Genomic DNA, 21,337 nt, shown 5'->3' with positions numbered 1-21,337 from the left:
TCCCAACATCAGGGTCTTTTCCAGGGAGTCTTCTCTTCTCATGAGGTGGCCAAAGTATTGGAGCCTCAGCTTCAGGATCTGTCCTTCCAGTGAGCATTCAGGGCTGATTTCCTTCAGAATGGATACGTTGGATCTTCTTGCAGTCCATGGGACTCTCAAGAGTCTCCTCCAGCACCATAATTCAAAAGCATCAATTCTTCGGTGATCAGCCTTCTTTATGGTCCAGCTCTCACTTCCATACATCTAATACAAACTAGGTTCCCCTCATAATCATGGTTTGCAAACCCATTTCAGGACGAAAGCTCCAATTTTTAGGTGCTAACCATGCCTTGCATTGATTCACATGTAATACAGAAACATGTTAAATGCTAGAATGCTAGTTCCTGTTTTCCAGAGAGAGAATTTATAATTTATAGCTACCTTGAGTGTCCATGTTCTACTCTTAACTTGTATATTTCTGACCCCAGACTTAATCTCGGAGTTCATACATTTTCTGACTACTTTATGATAATAGGCCACCATCATTTTATTATTTTCCCCAGTGACAGCGCACCACATTAAATATTTAGGCATCTAGGTTTATAAATGTGTACTGTCAGTGCTACAGATTTCTCTGGATACATCTTTGCCCCTCAGATTTGGCTAGACTAATATGAAAGCCAGTTCCTAAGTTTCCTACTGTAGGAGTAGGAACATTAACTGTTGAAATTAATGGTCCTGTTCATGCACAACACTAAACCAAACCAAAACATGGCAAGCTTACAGCTTGTGGTTTGTCAGGATCAAGACAAATCAGGAGCTGAGTTATGGGCATAATGCAAAGCCAAGCAATGGATCTGGGATTCAATCAGCTAGGCTCCCAGGGGATGGGGCTTCTGGAGTAGACCTGACAGAAGACGACTTTGGAAGTTAGTTCTACAACAGGAGCATATAAGGGGCCAGCTTGCTGACACCTCCACCACAGTCTTCAGGTGAGCTTCTCACCCACCTTATAACGCTAATTACTGTAATTTTGGCATTTCCTTTTGTCACAACTTTCCTTCAGCAGAATAAGCATCAAGATGGATCCTTAGATGAGGGGGCAGAGATTTTGGAGGATGGTGATTTTTGGTTGTAAGCCTAACTCAGGGACTGATTATCTATGTTGCCCACTACCAGCAGCCAGGGGAGGTACTCCATAAGTGGTTCACACCATTGGTAACCTCAGCAGTGGTGAACTCCAGCTAATGAGAGACAACTCATCAACCAGCAGACAAGCTGGTTGATCACATGGATGCATGCCCAATGCATGGCCTAATTTTATGCAACCTAAAGTTGTGTGTGTACTTATTTATTGCTTGCTCGCACACCACATGGCTGCATTGTGCATAGGCCCGTAACCATTTTTCTTGATTAACCTTGGGAAACCTTGGGAATAATTTAATAGGTTTTTTTTCTACTCGTACAGGCTCATTAATACAAGGTTTCCAGTCCTGTGTATTGATAGATTAGATACAAATATTTAAAGTAATGTATAAATAAATGAATTCCTAGCTAGATGCTTCATATTGTTATTGCAGTTGATGGACTTTAATTTTTTATGATAGAATTCTTGTCAATATTTAATGTGACTAATTTTGAAACCACAGGAGAAGAAAATAGAGCATAAGAGTTGCTACATGGAGGAAATTAAACTGATGGATAATGGGCATTTTGTTTAACAACGTGCTGTTAGTCGTATAATGCTTCCTATGGCTCCTGCTAGCTTAGAACACATTAATATAATTGCTGCCACTGGTAGAACATTAATTATGAAATCAGACACTTTTTTTGAAAAATCTGAAGGTTTTTGAAAATTTGAAGGTTATTTTAGTGGCTTTCTAGACTTAAGTTGGTGGGTATGTTAAGCAACAGAGAATTGTAATGAACCCTGTAGTACTGAATACCCTCCAGCACCTTCCATCACAATTAATACTTCCCCTCTTTGGACTTGTTCAGCCCAACCCAGTTTGTGACACATTAGTCTAGTTTGCATATCACAGTGAGCTCTCAAAGAGAAGCGTTGTCTTAGTGTGTCATTTGTAGCCGGGATTGTGATTACATAGTCTCCAACTGCCCCGAAAATGCTGAGACAGCCACAAAACCCCTCAAGCCACCACAGTTTATCACTGGGTCATGCAAAGTCCCAAATTCTGCAAGTGGGGAAAGGGAGTGGGGAGAAGGAGGAGGCAGCCTGGCCCCACACAGTGGCACCTGAGGGGTGGGGAGAGGGCAAGGTGCCAGATTGCTGCTGCTGTTCTCCTCAGCTCTGCCAGCTGGTAGTGCTCAACGCATCCAACTACGGTGATGGATGGTGGCAGCAGGTACCTGGATCACATAGGCGCACGGGGTCCTTTAGAAGTCATAGCCACTGACCATAGAGACTATATTGCTGGTGTGGTGCCTTGTAAACATCCGGTGTGGGTGCATCCTCTGACGCCCAAGGCAAACTGATGGAAGCCTCATGGTTTTACCATATATATTCTAAGGCTCCTGCATATAGCCAAGACATTTGCCTGTATTGTATTACTATATACTCGTCTTGGTAATAGCCATTGGGGCAGCCCTTCACTTTCCCCGTATTCCATCAGCAGTGCACGTATATAGGGGGTGGGGTGATGACACTGGTTTAGAATAGAATGTCCCTATTTTACCGGACGAATGTGCTAAAAATGGCATCTTTGTGCGATGAACTACTACTCTTGTGTAGACATATAATACATACCATCGCAGCTGTATTGCCTACTGGTCTGCAAGGCAAAATTTTAGAATTACATGTCACTTACTGTATTAGTTTGGAAATCAAAAACAGGAAAATCAGAATATAAATGCCCGTGCTTCACAGTAAAAAAGGTAAAGGTACCCCTGCCCGTAGGGGCCAGTCTTGACAGACTCTGGGGTTGTGCGCCCATCTCACTCAAGAGGCCAGGGGCCAGCGCTGTCCGAAGACACCTCCGGGTCACGTGGCCAGCGTGACAAAGCTGCATCTGGCAAGCCAGAGCCGCACACGGAAACGCCGTTTACCTTCCCGCTGGTAAGCGGTCCCTATTTATCTACTTGCACCCGGAGGTGCTTTCGAACTGCTAGGTTGGCAGGCGCTGGGACCGAGCAGCAGGAGCGCACCCCGCCGCAGGGATTCGAACCGCCGACCTTTTGATCGGCAAGTCCTAGGCGCTGAGGCATTAACCCACAGCGCCACCTGCGTCCCGAAGGTGCTTCACAGTAGTTGCCACTAAAAGTCAGAGTAGATCTAGAATTCCATACCATTTTCCTCCTTGTGCTTTGTAACCAAAAGGTGCCTAAATTAGTTTCCAGTTTGCCCAGAACAAACGCTAAGCAATAAGCTGCTTCTCAACTCTCCCCTCTCATCATTTTTTTCAGGTCAAAATAATTGTCCCAGGCCACTTTTTCTCCCATGGGGAAAAGATTCTGAATACCAATATCTATTCCGCCATGTATTAAAGAACAACAGGAAAGGTTTAAGATATAAACCATTACCCATGCGGCTTTTCTTTGCTCAGACTGACAACTGAGTGAGGCAGCTTTTCATTGGGGGGGAGGGGGGCCATGGAGGAAAATCACACAGAACTGTATGTATGTTTGGCCATATAAATTGTATATTCTTCCCATTAAAGTCCTTGCAGCAAATGGTTGCTGTAATTTCCAATCTGAAATTGTTGAACTATTTATATTTAAGATTTTGCTTAAAGCTGGATCTGCTTTAAAAATATATATTAAATGTTTATACTGATTTTTAGAAAGTATATAATTGTTTGTTGCATTGATCAACTTTGAAGTTGTTTGATTTGTTGGCTGGTTACCTCATACTACAAGCCTAGTTCTAAGATCAATTATCCTCTAGTTTTGGTTGCAAAAATCACTAAGTGTGATTGGGAAAAGGACGAGAGTGGGAAACATGATTTAAGTCAATAAACATCTTGATGATCTTCAGTTACAATGAACAGGCAGCCTATTAAGTTACAGATGAGAATTGATTCTAGAGATGATGCTCTTGTACTTGCAAACACTTCTATGTAAGAACTATCTCTTTTTATAAAACTTATCTTGGTGTATAACTCTTGGTTTTCTTTTCTGGTTATTTTTAAAATTTAATGTAGTATAAAAAAACCTCTAAGGACCTATTATGGTTTAACATGGTTTGAGGTAATGTTTTGACAATAGATATGCATTACAGATTGTAGATTTAGAAAACAATCTTTTTAAGCTCCTGTGAACATGTGTAGTAGATAATCACCCCAAACTTCTAAAGCTTGGATCCGCATTCAAATAGTATTTTACTATCTTTCCACCTACCTCCTCCAACCGCCAACTATCCATCCAACTGCTGGTCTGACCACAATTGTGGTACACTTGTGGTACATCAATGCAGGAGATGGGAATAGCGCTGGCGCTTCCATCTCTGCAGGAATCAGGTTACACATGGTGCCATCTAGGTATTAGTCTGGCCTAGTAAAGTTTATTCTTGACTGCTTTCTCAGTCTGAACAGAACAGTTCATTGCTCTGGGGCAGTCCAGGCAGTCTTTCTGCTTTTCTGCTGCCTGCCATCTTCTTATGAACATCTTTGACCAGTAGAAATAGTGTTTGCTTCTGGGCCTCCGCTCCTGACAGAAAGTATGTGAAGAAGCATGGCTGGCTGGTATTAGCATTTCTTCCAGGTGAGGGATTATCAGTGATAATTTATCACTCCCATTTTGGGAGTTTGGATGGGGATAAGGAAAGGATAAATGGGACCTTCCCAACTGCTATCCATGTTAGTTGCTTGACTTCGGCTTCTCCTACCTGAACAGGGAATTTTGCTGTCTGCTAATTTGTAAATCCTTTAAATGAGGGGCAGATTGAAAGCATAATGCATCCGCTTGCTGACAACAGAAAAAAGATGGAATTCCTTTTCTTTTTCTTAAGTAAATGTTTCAGAAGCAGAGAAACCACAATGTCTTTGATAATGATAAAGTTAGCTACATGAATTAATTTTCAACTGTAGTAAATAATTCAGTTATCTTTATGTGAGTGGACTAATATTTTGTATAACTGCTGTAATTCTTATGCTGTCCATACTAGTCAGACTCATGGAAAAAGGTTAGTAAATTAGAAAGTCTATGTTATGAAATAAACAAGATCCAGCCATATTAGACTGGTTTGCACACAATTCAGTGTGTGGTTACCAGCAGCAAGGCCTTCTTTGTGGTTGCACTAGCGTTATGGAACTCTGTCTACAGTGATTAGACAGGTGCCTACTATTCTGTGCTTTAGATGTCTGTTGAAATCCATTGCTTTTATGGAGCTGAACTGTTTATAACCATGGCTTCAGATTGTGGTTTGTTGACAGTAAACAAACCATAATTAAGTTACTAGACAGGATTCAGATGAACAAAGCATAATTTAATAAGCCATGGTTTAGAGTTGTGCGCGAACCAGACTATTAACTCATCTGTGTCAATGACACTGGTATTATTTTTCAGTAACTATTATTTAGGCTTCCCTGCAGGATAATTAAATATATATATATACCTGTGATGGGATAATGAGCTGCTTGTGCGTAAAGCTTGATCCCTCCGGGTTTTGGCTGGTCAGCCAACCTAAGTCTCTAACGGAGCCCCCCAAAGCATGACTCCATCAGTCGCTGGTAGAATCCGACAGTGGGCGTCTACGGAACTTACTCCAACATAAAAGCTGTTTGACGGACATGCGCCTCCTGGACTCTCTGCGTGACAGCTTCCGGCGAGGGGTGAGGGTTGCTAAAGGGGGTCTTGTTACCTCCTCACTGTTCTCACTGGAAGTATCCCAGAGCCTCCCCTCCGACTCCCTTTCCCTTTGAGCTCCTGCTCTCCCCCTACTGGTTCCCTCTTCTGCTGCAGAGTCTCTCCTATTCTCCTGGAGCCTTTCTACCACCTGTTCTTCCGATGGCAGTTCCCTGACATCCACCTCCCTCCCAGGGCCCCCTTCACCCCCTCCCGCCTCCTCTCCCACTGGCGGTGAGGGTAGAAAGCCCCTGAAGGAACTCTCCTCGTCGTCCGTGGATTCAAACACTTCTTGCCACGGCTTACCGTCTCTTGCCCCGTCTTCCTCTTCTTCGTCGGAGTCTGCTTCCTCATCCACCCCTGACTCTGGGAACCCTTCAAACTCCCTTTCCTCATCGGTGGTCCCGAAATGTTCCCTTCTAAATCGTGCCACGGGCTGCGGTTTCCTTGGGAAACGCCTATGAAACGTTTCTATTAAAATCTCGTCATTGACTGCCTCTGCTGGTACCCATGTGTTTTCTGACTCTACTTCCCCCTCCCATTCTACCAAATATTCCACCTGATTCCCCTTCCACCTGGAATCAATGATTCCTGCCACGTTCATGTCGCGTTCTCTCTCTTATATCACGGGCGTTTGGGTGACCTCCCTCTCACGTTCCCCCCACTCACGTCCCTCTCGGTACGGCGACAGTAATGACCTGTGAAATACTGGGTGCAATTTCATGTGACTGGGCAATCTGAGTTTGAATGCTACTGGGTTGACCTGCTGTATGACCTCAAAGGGTCCCAATCTTTTGGGTCTCAATTTCTTACTCCCTCCCTTGAACGGTAGTCCTTGGGTGGATAGCCACACCCGGTTTCCCACCCTTATAGTTTCACCTTCTCTCCTATTTCTGTCTGCTTGCTTCTTATATTCTTCCTTGGCTTTCTCTAAGTTGAGTTGGAGCTGACGGTGGATCGCTTCCATCTCTTCAACAAAATTTTCCGCCGCCAGCACGCTCCACCTCTCCCCTCCCTCTCCTGGAAAAGCCCGGGGATGACACCCATAATTTGCCAGAAAGGGACTCATCCCTGTGGACACATTCTCTGCGTTGTTGTAGGCAAATTCTGCCAGAGGTAACTTATCTACCCAATCATTTTCTCTGTCCTGAACATAACACCTCAGGTATTGTTGTAAAATCCCGTTTGCCCTCTCCGCTTGCCCATTTGTTTCTGGGTGCCGGGCAGTTGAAAAATTGATTTCCACGTGCAGTAAGCTCATGAGTTTCCTCCAGAACCTGGAAGTAAACTGTTTCCCTCTGTCGCTGACCACCCTCAAGGGGGCGCCATACAACCTGAAAATATGCTCTACAAACAACTTGGCGGTTTCCTCCGCTGTGACCGCATGTGAACAGGCTATAAAATGACACATCTTAGTTAATAGATCTACCACCACCATGACCGCTGTCTTGCCTTTGGATTTTGGCAGGTCCGTCATAAAATCTATGGATACTGCCTCCCATGGCCGTTCTGGTGTGGGTAAGGGTTCTAATAGCCCCGCCGGTGCCAGCCTCTCCCCTTTCGCTCGCTGGCACCTGTCGCACCCCCTGACATATTCCCGTACGTCCTCCCTCACCTTGGGCCACCAAAACTCCCTGGTAACCAACCACATGGTCTTGTGCTGCCCGAAGTGCCCCGCTGTGCGGCTGTCGTGCAACTGCTTTAGTACTCTGCCCCTCAGCTCCCCATCAGGTATGTACAGTGCCCCTTTGTAATACAACGCCCCGTTCTTTTCTTCAAACCCCCCTGTGTTCTCCTCTGTCCTCCTGAGTTCTCTTAGTTTCTCTTGGGCGTATTCATCATTCTCAGTACTCGCTATCAATTCCATCTGCCCCACCAAAGCCGCCCCACACACCCAGTGGTCCTCAGGGATTACATGCCTTTCCTCAGGCGCTCCCTCCCCCTCTAAGTACTCAGGTTTCCTGGAAAGAGCGTCTGCCCTTACGTTCTCGGAGCCTGGCACGTAACGAATTTCAAAGTGGAATTTGGAGAACTCCTGGGCCCATCTCACTTGTCTCTGGTTCAGCACTCGGGCTGTTCTCCAGTATTCCAGATTTTTGTGATCAGTTCTGACTTGAACCTTGTGCTGCGCCCCAATCAGCAAGTGCCGCCATTTCCGGAATGCTTCATGAATGGCGAGCAGTTCTCGGTCGTATACTGTGTAGTTCCTCTCGGATTTGTTCAACTTCCACGAGAAGAATGCACACGGTCTCCATTCAGACGTATCTTTTCCCGGCTGGAGAAGCACGGCCCCCACCGCTCGGTCTGACGCGTCAGTCTCCACTCTCATTGGTTATTGTAGATCCACGTGCAAAAGTTGCTCTTCCGACGCAAACGCCTGCTTTAAGCGTTCGAACGCCCGCTGTGCTTCTTCCGTCCAAACAAATTTCTTCTTGCTGCTAAGACAATCCGTGACGGGCGCTGTTAAATGGGCAAAGTTTTTGATGAACTTCCTATAGAAGTTTCCGAAGCCCAGGAACCTTTGCACGTCCTTCTTGGTCTTTGGTGTTTTCCATTCCAGTACCGCTTGAACCTTGCTGGGATCCATGGCCAATCCCTTGTCAGACAACCGGTACCCCAGGAATTCCACCTCCCTGGTATGAAACTGACACTTCTCCAGTTTCACCCACAGCCGGTTTTCTCGCAGTTTGCTCAGTACCTCTCTTACATCTCGCACATGCTGCTCCTCATTTTCAGAGTACACCAGGACGTCATCTAAGAACACTGCGCAGTTCTTGTACAGCAATGGCCCCAGGACGTGATTCATGAATGATTGAAAACAGGCTGAGCCCCCTTGTAATCCGAAAGGCATAACCAGGTACTCAAAAGCCCCCAAGGGGGTGAACATAGTGGTCTTCCACTCATCCCCCTTTCTCACACGTATCAAGTTATATGCCCCCCTAAGGTCCAGCTTGGTAAAAATTTTCCCTTTTCTCACCCGTGTCAGAATATCATCAATTCTAGGCATAGGGAAAGTCACTGGTTCTGACACTACATTTAGGGCCCTGAAATCACACACAAGCCTGGGTTTACCCATTTTTTTTTTTGTCCACAAAGAACACTGGGCTGCCCCCCACCGCTCGTGACTCTCTGATGAAACCTCGCTTGAGATTCTTGTCAATGAACTCCCTTAACTCCTGCATCTCACTGTCTGACATCGCATACAGCTTGCCCACTGGCAATTGTGCTCCTGGGAGTAAGGTAATTTGACAGTCAAAGGGTCTGTGCGGGGGCAGTTTATCTGCTTCCTTTTCGCTGAATACGTCAATCAAGTCAGCGTATTGTCGTGGCACCCTCCCCTTGTCCATCACTTCCATCCCTGCTAGAGTGGCCCTGGCCCCTGCCTGAGCCTCTCCCTCCTTGCAGTGTTCTAGGCAATGTGCTGATCCAAAGGAAACCACCCTCTGATGCCAGCCTACTAGCGGATCATGTAGTGCCAGCCAGCTCATCCCCAAAATAATAGGAGCTCCTCCCAAGGTGGCTACGTTAAACGCTATCAGTTCTGTGTGTCTTGCCACCCTCATTATCATTGGCACAGTCTGTTGGCTCACTTCTCCTCCCAACAGTTCCCTCCCATCAATCGTGGTAACCTGCAAAGGCTTACTTAAAGGGATAGTCTGTATCTGGTGTTCAGCTGCAAACTCCTTACTCATGAAATTACAGGAGCTGCCTGAATCCAATAGCGCTTTTATCTTTAGTGGGTGTCCGTTTGACAGTTCCAGCAACACCTCTATCACAAGCGCTGGTCTTGGAGGTTCCGGCGTGGGCACATTCACTACTACTTGGCCTGGCTGCTGTGCCCTGATGTTGGCAGCCAGGCGTTGGCTTTTACTTGCTCCTTGATTTCTTCTTCCTCCTTCCCCCCAACAGTTCCCGCCATCCCTTGCCATTCCTTCCTTTGCGGACAGACTCTGGCAAAGTGACCTGGCTGTTGGCAGAGATAACATTTCTTGGCACTCTTTCCCTCCTTCCTCCGCCCTTCACTGGTGTTTGAAACTGCGCGCGCGCGCGCTGTTCCAAGTTCCATCGGCTCTGCTGGCGGGAAAGGCTGCTCCGGAATCTCTGGAATGCGGAAGTCCTTCCAACGTTCCCCCTTTCCTTCCCGCTTTTCCAAAGCTCTTGCCTCCTGGCGCGCTCCTATGGACAGCGCAGATTTAGTCAGATGATCCATAGACTCCGCCCTAGGCGCCCAGGAAAGTTCATCTTTCACTGCCGGAGAGAGCCCTTCTTCAAACAGCATTTGAATAGGTTCACTCGCTAGGTCCCACCCCAGTCTATGTATCAACATGGTGAACTCAGTCCAGTACTCACTTACAGATCGGCTCCCCTGTTTACACGCCATTAACTGCCTGCGCACCACTCCCTGCTCAATCTCGCTGGAAAACATCAGGTCCATGGCGCGGAAAAACTTCCTCGTGTCCTTTAAGATTTCATTGTTGGCTGCCATCAGGGGTCTAATCCAGTCCTTCGCCCCTCCCTCTAGATGGCCAATAACGTACGCCACTCTAGAGTTCTCATCGGGGAAGTCATCAAACAGTAGATTGAGAGCATATTGCATCTCTGTTCTAAAGGCTTGATAGTTCCTGGGATCCCCCCCCCCCAAATTTCTGCACCAATCCAGGCACCTTTCTGGCAAGTGGGGTGGTTTTCCCCTTATCCACATCTTGAGCCCTCCTCTCCTCGAGCCTCACCGTTTGCAGCACGAGCTGGACCTCCAACGCCCTGTACCTTTCTTCCAGGCTTGGACCCGCTCCAGCTCCAGTTCCTGCTCCTCTGGTTCCGGCTGGTTCGCTCATGATGCCCTCTGCTTGCACAAGCTGCTTTCAAAGACTGTCGGATTGCTGTGATGGGATAATGAGCTGCTTGTGCGTAAAGCTTGATCCCTCCGGGTTTTGGCTGGTCAGCCAACCTAAGTCTCTAACGGAGCCCCCCAAAGCATGACTCCGTCAGTCGCTGGTAGAATCCGACAGTGGGCGTCTACGGAACTTACTCCAACATAAAAGCTGTTTGACGGACATGCGCCTCCTGGACTCTCTGCGTGACAGCTTCCGGCAAGGGGTGGGGGTTGCTAAAGGGGGTCTTGTTACCTCCTCACTGTTCTCACTGGAAGTATCCCAGAGCCTCCCCTCCGACTCCCTTTCCCTTTGAGCTCCTGCTCTCCCCCTACTGGTTCCCTCTTCTGCTGCAGAGTCTCTCCTATTCTCCTGGAGCCTTTCTACCACCTGTTCTTCCGATGGCAGTTCCCTGACAATACCTTTAGGAAATTTGTAAATATTTGGGATTTACAACTAGTTTTATAGAAATTATTAGGTTTTCTTTTTTCAATTTTATTTAATCAATGGACTTCACATGGTAAACTAAATTGTGGCTTTCTGGGACCATATGAACGTGCAAGTTCCTGAAGAGGATCTCACTGCTGCTTTCTTTGTTCTTGGTCTTTTTTGGTGGTCCACCACCCTGAGTTAAGCTAAGGTTTGGTTTAACATGTTGTCCAAACCCATATTTGTGGTTGAGCTCTTTTCTCACTAACCATGAGCTGTATCCACAAACGAACATTTGTTTTTTTCTTTCTACTCACCATTTCTTTCTTCATTGCCTTCCTCTCAACTCATTCCAATTTGTCTATGTCCTTGTTAAGGTGCAACAACTGAAAATGTATACAATATTTCAGATGAAGTTTTGACTAGTGCTGAATAAAGTGTAACTATTACAGTACTTGGAAAATATGGGTCTATTTAATGCAGTCTAAAATCACATTAGCCTGCTTTTGCAGCTGTATCACTTTGCTGACTCAGCTACAGTCCTGAGATCTGTGTACTTCTGCCTAGTCAGGTATTCCCCATTCAACCAATTTTTTGTGTTCAGTAATCTTCAGATGATTGTCTTCTGTACTAGCTAAAAATAACTTTCGGAATTAAACTGGACAGGACACTAAATCCATCATTTGCAAGGGTGTGTGTGTAAGGTGTGGGGGCTCTGATTTTTGTTAGGGCTGCAGAGCATGTTTAGTGACTGTTCTCCGAGGGGCATTTTTTGTCAGGATTGTGGAAATGGAGGAAAGTATTAAAGTCCTTTCCTCATGTGACAGGATCCTGATTAAATTGGGGGCTCTCAGGCTTTCTATTAGTGGAAAAAGAAAATGTAACTGCAAGTGATGCATTTAGTGTCACACCTAGTTTAGTCCTATGTGTACAAATACAGGATTTTATTCACGATAGTTATGTCTTTTTGAAACAGATTTCTTAAATAATAATTTTTATTATTTATATTTATACCCTGCCTGTCTGGCTGGGTTTCAAGTTGTATTTCCCCTTTGAGTAGAACTTCACCCTTATTGCCTTGTATCTTTGAAGCCAAATTATTCTTCATTTTTCTTTGTTGCATATTTGAACTGCCAATTTTAAGGTCCTTGTTATAAATCCTCTGCGTGTGAATTCTGTACAACTTTCAGTCCACAAAACCACAATCCTGTGCACAATTAAGAATTGAAGACTGATGAGTTGTTGTTGGTGTCTTCAAGCTTTCCCTTTAGCATTAAAGTTAGAGCAGAAAATTGTTTAGGGGTGAGGATAGAACTTATGGGGAAGTGAAAATCTCTCCTTTCTTACCTCTGACTACCATCACAGGATTTTTAGAACTGAATTAAATTCAGAAGGTTTAATGTCCCAGAAATCACACTTTAGAGTGTTTAGTACTTTCCTACATACTAAAAGCAAACGTATTCCCGAAGTGTGAATCCTTATGCAGCTGAAAGGGCACCACCCATGGAGAAGAGGAAGGTATCAGCAGGTTTGAGAGAGCCAGGAAATTGATAGAAGTGAAAATATATTTAGGGGTAGGGATCCAAAAGAGCCCAATGCAATAGAGATGCAGTGTTGGCTAAGTGATGGGGTGGGTGGGAATGGTGGGTGGTGGAAAGCGAGTATTACACAGACTGGAATTGCAAACAGGAGCACTGCTTACTACATTTTATTACAGGTCTCAACTGTGCCTGAACAGCTAAATCTCCTAGAATGCAGGGTTGTAGCCCTGTTGAACACTGCAGAAAATATGGTGGATCTTTTGCAGAGGGAAGTGACCTTTGACACATACAATAACATTTGATGTTTTTGTTGTCAAAGTGCTAGGTCTAAAAATGTCTTCTGCTCCTTCCTATTTCCCCTCTCTTTGTTCCAGCTCCCTCCACATGTTTATCCCCATCCCTTACTTAGAGCTTGTTGCATCCACACAAAGAGGTGAAGGAGAAGAGGAACGAAACATGAAAGAATGCATAGAATTATGTCACTGTCTTAATAAAATAATATTTACATAGTTTTTTAAAGATTGTTTTAGATTAAAAACAGTTTTATAATTTTTATAATTTAGCATATGAATGCTGATGTTCAGTTTAACAAAATTTAATTCTAGGATTATTTTGTACTCTTTCTTAACAGTCTATCATTTTTTGGCAGGTATGTCATTTTGAAAACATTTTGGCAGCATAGTGGGATGTAGCATAGCATTACATTATTTAGATGTATTGTTATAGTTAAGGGGTTTAGATATCCGCACTTTTAAAAAATCCCTAAATTCCACTACTGCTAAACTAAAATGTGGCTTTTGGAAAGATATATTGCACATCTTATGACCTAATTTTTGTTGCATCACCTGAAAGATGTTTTTAACCAAAATTTGAAATATATGTCTTCTGAACTGAAGCAGGTAATTTTGCTTACATGGGGTGTGGTGTACAGTAGAATAAGACTTGTACAAAGTAAAGAGAGTCCCATGCATGAGCCCACTTGCCCTACCACCATGGCACTATTATAATTTAAATAAATTAAATTTGTAAAAGCTGTCTACTTATTTTCAGGTTTGCTTTGGCAACCATGAAAGCTATAAACTTGCTGTTTATTCTAATGTAACTGTTGATGAACTAAAGTTTCGGTGAATCTGTCAGGTGTTAGAAGCCATATTTTATAAAGCACATTCTCAACCAAGCAGATTTCTAAACCCCTCATTGTAGTTGTTTATATTTATTATTATATTATTGCTGTTAGGGGAAAAAAGTTTGAACATGACTTTTAAAAAGTTTCTTCTAAGGCTATTTTCTAGTTCAGTGTTAACAAAGTTGATATACATCTCAGCTGAAGGGCAGACTAATACTAATCTATCCACACTGCTTCTGGGTGTTAGGGTTTGGTGGAGATATTCCTCTGCTGGCTCTGTAAGTGATGGGGCTTGGCCACAGCAAAGGCCCCTGATTCACCTGCTAAAATTGTGGCAGAACATTTTGAGGACAGAGTAGGGCTGGACCTTATCCGGGAGAGGAATCTGATATTCTGTGCCAGCCTGGTGTTGGTGCAACAAAATAGGTAAAGAAACTGCCCCACACCTCCTAGAGGGGCTGCGTATGTGGCAGAAAATCCAATGTTCCGCCCTAATACATCTGCATTGCTGTATTGGTTTGTCACTAATATAAATAAAATAAATAAGCATTGTGCTAACCAATTGTGTCATGAACCTATATTGGCAGCAGCCTGTTTCATTCTACTGTTTACATCCCAGCGATTTCAGTGGAGCTTATTTCCAATTTAATGATCTAAGAAGCACAGCCAAATATCCTGATCCTAAGCACATACACCTAAGCGTAAGCCCTTTTGAAATAAATGGAAAACTTACAATGTTCTATGATATCAGCCCTAAGTCGTCGTCCCCGGTTCATAATGTTTCTAATATTCTCATACACGTTTGTGAAATTTGGAATGTAAAGTGATGTTAGAAACACCAAATCTTTCACATTGACATGCCATGTATCTAGATAATGTGCAAGCACACTCTCACTAACTGTCTTCCACACTTTATATGCTTCATTCTTTTGGAATTTCTGCTTTTTTCTAGAAAATACGGTAGTGAGCCAAAACCTCTAAAGGCAGGATGATACACAAATGCAAAGTCTATTATATCTGTCTGTCCTTTCTTTCACTTTTCCGTTACTGCACTATCTTGTCTGTCTGATCCTCACAGGAGACATGGATTACAACTGGGACCATACGTCTTGGCATAGCAGTGAGGCATCCCCAATGTCTTTGGTGAGACATGTGGAGCCTTACCATTCAGTTTCCTTTACCATTTCATGTTTCCTTTGTTTTATTTACATCTCTGCATGTTTTCTTTTTTGTATCCTTTTTATCCCACACCTGTAGGGGACAGTCAAAGGGGAAAAAGAAAAACTAGTGAGCAGGCAGTTTTGTCGGACTCTAACACCTTATCTGAAAGACAAAAGAAAATGGTGTATTTTGGTGGCCACTCTTTGGAAGAGGACTTGGAATGGTCTGAGCCTCAGATTAAAGACTCTGGGGTAGACACCTGTAGTAGCACGACTCTAAATGAGGAGCATAGCCATAGTGAAAAGGTACTGGCTTTGTGGTGCCTGCATTTTAATCTGCTCATTTGGTCTTTGTTTGCTCTCTGTCACTCATTAAACCAGATCAGTAATAATAAGGCAGGTCTAATCTAACATTTCTTCAGGTGCAGAAAAGAAAAACAAAACCACAAACACTGGATTGCTCTCTTGTTTCTACATCTTGAAGCATAAGGAGAAAACATTATTTAGGCACTAAAAATAAACATCACTTTTATGGTCACACAATAGTATTTGGTGATCATCACCTTAAACCAGAAAAGTGATTTAAAAAAATGAGATCTCCTCTGGATTGGCATGTTTGATTACTGCTAAATGCCCCTGGGGCTGAAATTAAATTAATAGTTTAATTCCCAGGTTGGAAAAAATGGGTGGGGACAAAATTACATAAGTTTACACAGAAAAGTTGTTTTTCTTTTTTCCCTTTCAATGTCATGTTTGTTCATTTGTTTTGTTGCCATGTCATTTTTGTGCATCATGGGGTAGTATTTGTCCTTGCCATCTGCTTTGTGTTTTTGGTTGTTGTTTTCACTTTTTATTTGAGGCTTTTTAGTGTTATTAAATTTAATGAGGGATAATTTTTGTGCATGCTGATTTCTGCATGTGTGAGGGCATGAAACTGATAGACAGCTGTGAAAAATTGCTATGATTACACAAACCAAAGGTGCTAAAATATATATTTTAAGTTACCATACACTATAAAGTAAAGAGTGTGTGGTAAATGAAGTATTTAATAATGAAATTACTGTGCATTTCTTAAACTTAAATTGATACTAGACTGTGAACTTAGGTACCTGCAGTTGGAAGCAAGTTCTGCAAAAATTATGATGGGAATTATTTCAGGCAAGGATGCCTGGATTTAGGCTGTTAAGTATAGTATAACAAAAATATAAAATAAAAGAAATGTAATGAAACACTTTTGGATTATCTCAGTTGAATTAAATTTTAATTCAATCTCTTTAATTAAGATTTAATCCGTAATCCATAATGTAGCTTAAATATAATATTTTGAATAGATACAAAAGGAATGTGACATCTAGAACAGTAATAACATGATGGTTAATCCATAATGATCTGTCTTCACTGATAATTGCTTTAGAGTAGAGCTTTGGTGTAGACACATTTGGAATAAAATCATGTAAAATGTTTAAGGAGAAACTGGATGACCTAATAGGTTGATATCAGTTCTAATTCTTTACATATAAATATAAAGCCAGTAGTGGTGTAATCATAGCCATTTCACAATGCTTAAAACTGGCAAATGGGAATGAAGTTGATACTGAGACTTTTTCAGAGACTGAATTCTATTGATTTCCCTCTCTGTTAACTATATTTCTATAGCATCCTGTAACCTGGCAACCATCCAAAGATGGAGACCGTTTAATTGGTCGGATTTTGTTAAACAAGCGACTAAAAGATGGAAGTGTGCCTAGAGATTCTGGAGCAATGCTTGGATTGAAGGTTGGTAACTGAGCTTTTAAATATATTTATCAGTTGAATGCTAGTGGTTAAAGGTATAGTTCTGATGCAAGAAACCTACATTATACAGACATATTACCTTTTCATACATTACTAAAATTTTGGGCAACATCCATTTCAATGAAATTGGGTTGCATGACTATGGTATTTGGTATTATTAACAATAGTTCAGTCAATAGCTTGCTGTGCGTGATATGCGAAGCAATTTGAGGGCAAAATCACTTCGATCTATATCAAACTTGATGCCAGAATTTGTGCAGATCTATTGGAGGTCCATATCTTCTTATAGCTTCAGTTGTTGCTGCTTGAGAACATGGACAGGACACTTGCAGCAGTAAGGCTAACTATGTGCCCTCTTGATCCCTACTCATCATGGCTGGCAAAATCAGGTAGGAGGGGATAAGATACAACACCTCACTCTTTGTATGGAGAGGCTGAGACCCCCCCCCCAACCCCAAGCGACTCCTTGTGGAATAATAACTCATGACAACGTGTTATGGGATTAAAATTGGCCACAACTTTATTAAAGATTCAGATGTAGGGAGACCTTGGCTTAGGCATTGGGCGTTTATCCCTCCCAGTCCCCAGCCGGGGATCTGGGGAACATCAAGGTTATCCAAAATGTGTGGGGATTGGGCTGACTCTGGAAAACGTATGTTTAAGTAGAGACCCCGCCCCCCATTTTGCTGCAACGCAGGAGAGACCACTGACAACCTATTGGCGTATGGCCAATGACTCCCCTCAAAACAACCCCTTTAACAGGGAACCCTGGGATCGCCGCCGCAGGGGGGGCGTGGGCCACCACTTACCCCCCCCCCCATTTAGGGAAGATAGACTAAAGGATTCCGCCCAAGGCCTGAAACCACCATCCGAGACCGCAAAATCGCAGTCTCGCCGCCAAGACTACCGTATTTTTCGCTCTATAACACGCACCTGACCATAACACGCACATCGTTTTTAGAGGAGGAAAACAAGGGAAAAAACATTCTGAATGAAACAGTGGATGTATCATTTTTGTGCTTCATGCTGTGGCCACAGACATGTGATCTGATGGTGAATTTGGGCTGACCCAATGCAAAAATCCTGAGAATCCCTGTGCATCCATGGTTTGTAACCACGTTTTTGCACCATTGCAGCCCCAGGCAACAGTGGGTGCGTGATTTTGGGGGGGCAGGCTGTAGCCATGGACATGCTATGTGCTCTGATGGTGAATTTGGGGTGACCCAATGCCAAAATCCTGAGAATTCCTGTGGATCCATGCTTTTTAACCACATTTTTGCACCATTGCAGCCCCAGGCAACAGTGGGTGCGTGATTTTTTTGGTGCAGGCTGTAGCCATGGACATGCTATGTGATCTGATGGTGAATTTGGGGTGACCCAATGCCAAAATCCTGAGAATTCCTGTGGATCCATGCTTTTTAACCACATTTTTGCACCATTGCAGCCCCAGGCAACAGTGGGTGCGTGATTTTGGGGGGGCAGGCTGTAGCCATGGACATGCTATGTGATCTGATGGTGAATTTGGGGTGACCCAATGCCAAAATCCTGAGAATCCCTGTGGATCCATGCTTTTTAACCACATTTTTGCACCATTGCAGCCCCAGGCAACAGTGGGTGCGTGATTTTTTTGGTGCAGGCTGTAGCCATGGACATGCTATGTGATCTGATGGTGAATTTGGGGTGACCCAATGCAAGGATCCTGAGAATCCCTGTGGATCCATGCTTTTTAACCACATTTTTGCACCATTGCAGCCCCAGGCAACAGTGGGTGCGTGATTTTTTTGGTGCAGGCTGTAGCCATGGACATGCTATGTGATCTGATGGTGAATTTGGGGTGACCCAATGCAAAGATCCTGAGGATCCATGCTTTGTAACCACATTTTAAGTGGGGAGCGAAGGAAAAACAAAGAAGGGACATTAGAGGGGTGTGCAGAGAAGCAGCTGGCTAAGAATGCAGGAGAGGGATTTAACGGGAGGGAGGAAAGAAAGGCAAAAGTTTCCCCCCACCCAAGCCAGCCATCTCTCTCTCTCTCTCTCTCTCTCTCTCTCTCTCTCTCTCTCTCCCTCTCTCTCCCTCCCTCCCTCCCCCCTCCCTCCCCCTCTCTCTCTCCCTCCCCCCTCTCTCTCTCCCTCCCCCTCCCCCTCTCTCTCTCCCTTCCCCCCTCTCTCTCCCTCTCCCCCAGCAGCACCGGAGCTTGCCTGGAGGGGAGGGGCTTTCCCTGCTCTTTGTTCCGTTTCAGCAAAGACAGCAACGAAACAGAGGAGGGTGGGCAGTAAGACCCTGAGGCAGAATGCAGGAAAGCAGCCACTTCCTCTCTTCAGGTTTCGTTTCTTCGTGCAGCGTGCATCGCCGCGATTTGATTTTTGCATGATTTTTCGGCTCCAGGGACCACACATTCGCTCTATAACACGCACAGACATTTCCCCTTCCTTTTTAGAAGAAAAAATCTGCGTGTTATAGAAGGAAAAATACGGTACTTACACCTGAAAAGGCCCTTCACAATCTGACAGCCATTCCAAAAGGCCATGCCTAATGTCGCCCAACCATTTCTTGTTACCCATAGTTGTGAGGTGCACTCTCTCGGGCCTGAAGAGTTCGTTCCTACTCTTTAAGGCAGTTATGCCCACTTTCTTTCAAGAGTCAGGGTGCAGCCTTTCCTGGGTTATCAAGAGTGTAGGAGCCAGTCAGCTGCGGACAGGCGCCAGGAGGAAATAGGTCTGGTTTCAGACTCAGTTTTAGCACCAAAACAGCCTTTTGATTACCTTTATTAGGAGAAAGAAGGTAGGCTGTAACCTGTTGGTTCTCCTTGATCTTTTGTGACATTCTATACAATTGTCCATAGTGTGCTTCTAGAAGAACTTAGAGGGTTGTGAGTTGGGGCACTTGGAGTTATTTCTTGAAATTCTTAGCAGTGAATATATTTGATTGTTTTAATATGTTTTCAGATTTTTAAAATGCTTTAAATTTTTTATAAAAGTGTTTTGCTTTGAAGGGCTCATTTGAGAGGAAGAATGGGCTAGAAATTGAGTGAATGAATAATTGCTGTGTCCCCCCACCCCTCTTTCTCCCAAACAGGTTGTAGGAGGGAAAATGACTGAATCAGGTCGGCTATGTGCATTTATCACCAAAGTAAAAAAAGGAAGTTTAGCTGATACAGTGGGACACCTTAGGCCAGGTATGAGAGGAACATTCAGCTGAATTATGTAACTGGACAGTGTCAATAATGATTGTTTTTTGGTGCATTGTGTGATTTAAATGCAGTGATTTACTTCTATGCTGTTGAGAACACTGTTAATCTCTTCATCTATTCTAATTCTTATATTTTATTTGAGGATTAAAAGTTGTGGTTGTATTTTAAACATTTTTTTTTTAAATCAAACCTTATATTCCTTTGGAAGAGCTGAGATTATCCATTCTTTGAGTTGTTCTGCTTCTGTGGCATAGCTTACTTACATTTTTTATTATGTTAATTTATACCAATTTCTATTCTGTTGCTTTCTTTCCCCCAGGGATGTCATATTATTTATTTATTTAATTTCATAAAATTCACATACTGCTTGATTGTTTAAAAAAAACCCTCATAGTGGTTTACAAAAGATAAAGCAATAAAATCAAGAAAACATTACAACTCTACTTTAACAACCCTTTTTTATTACCAAAGTTAAAATACTAAAACAGATTGAAAGTACCTCATATATAGACCATGTAAGTCATATGCCAAGGATTCCCGCTCTTTTGTTAGGGGGACCCAATTACAGTTTTTCCTTTGTTTGAAGATATACATACTGTTTCTAGTTCTCAACCTAAGTGGAGCTTGCTTAAACTATGCTCCCAACTTGATGGTCTCACCCACAGGTACAGGATTGTTACATCTCTGTTTAACATACAGATGGCTTATTATCTCAGTGTGTTCATTTTTGAAAAATCTAGAAATGGATGCCTTCAAATTCAGTTGGGTTATTCTGTAGAATATAAGAGAAGGTGAACAATAGGAAGGGAACCAATGGAGCAGCTGTTCTATTTTGAGGCTATTCTCTTAATTTACATCAGTAGGAAAACTGTGTTTCTTCACAGACATTTTCCTGTAGAATAATATATTCTCTTAGAAGGAATTCATATTTGGGTTGAATTATATTTCTGTGTTATTAGTTAATGTTGGGCTGATACATAACTTTAAAAAAACTTTTCTAGATTAAAAAAGAGTCAGACATGAGCAATTCAGCAAGAACACAACCTACAGGCAAGTTTTCCTTCTGAAACAAACTCTTATGGCTACCATTGCAGGTGATGAAGTGTTAGAATGGAATGGAAGGCTTTTACAAGGAGCCACCTTTGAAGAAGTGTACAACATCATTCTAGAATCCAAACCAGAGCCACAAGTGGAACTTGTAGTTTCAAGGCCAATTGGGTAAGTATAGGTTCCCTCCATGAATTGTTTAGAACACACACAGGCGTTACAAAATCAGGCTCCAAACTGAATTTCACAGCTTTGTTTCTGTACATATGAATGTTCCGTAATGAATCAGCTTCTTTAATCTCAGCTTGCCTCTTCCTTCTTCCTTTGGTACCTTTCTTGATTACTACAGTCTGTTCTATAGGGGGCTATTATTGAAGTGCTTGGAAATATCAACGAGTTC

General features: G+C 43.3%; 1 protein-coding gene across 29 annotated transcripts in view; it reads left to right on the top strand.

Annotated features, from left to right (window-relative positions):
* Nucleotides 1-21,337, top strand: part of RIMS2 (regulating synaptic membrane exocytosis 2) — a 348,435-nt gene that overhangs the window by 159,307 nt on the left and 167,791 nt on the right. For 17 of the 29 annotated variants that reach the window (XM_083748877.1, XM_083748876.1, XM_083748889.1 and 14 more), the window contains 4 exons: nt 14,824-14,888; nt 16,562-16,681; nt 19,776-19,875; nt 20,985-21,108. In XM_083748877.1, the coding sequence (XP_083605003.1) occupies nt 14,824-14,888; nt 16,562-16,681; nt 19,776-19,875; nt 20,985-21,108 (409 nt within the window). Of the gene's footprint in view, nt 1-14,823; nt 14,889-15,002; nt 15,212-16,561; nt 16,682-19,775; nt 19,876-20,984; nt 21,109-21,337 lie in introns of all 29 variants that reach the window. The other 12 variants (XM_083748880.1, XM_083748886.1, XM_083748894.1 and 9 more) reach the window with 1 other exon arrangement.

The sequence above is a fragment of the Podarcis gaigeae genome, assembly GCF_964106915.1.
Source record: "Podarcis gaigeae genome assembly, chromosome: 7".
NCBI classification, from domain to species: Eukaryota; Metazoa; Chordata; class Lepidosauria; order Squamata; family Lacertidae; genus Podarcis; species Podarcis gaigeae.
This window is presented reverse-complemented; position numbering and strand designations above follow the sequence as displayed.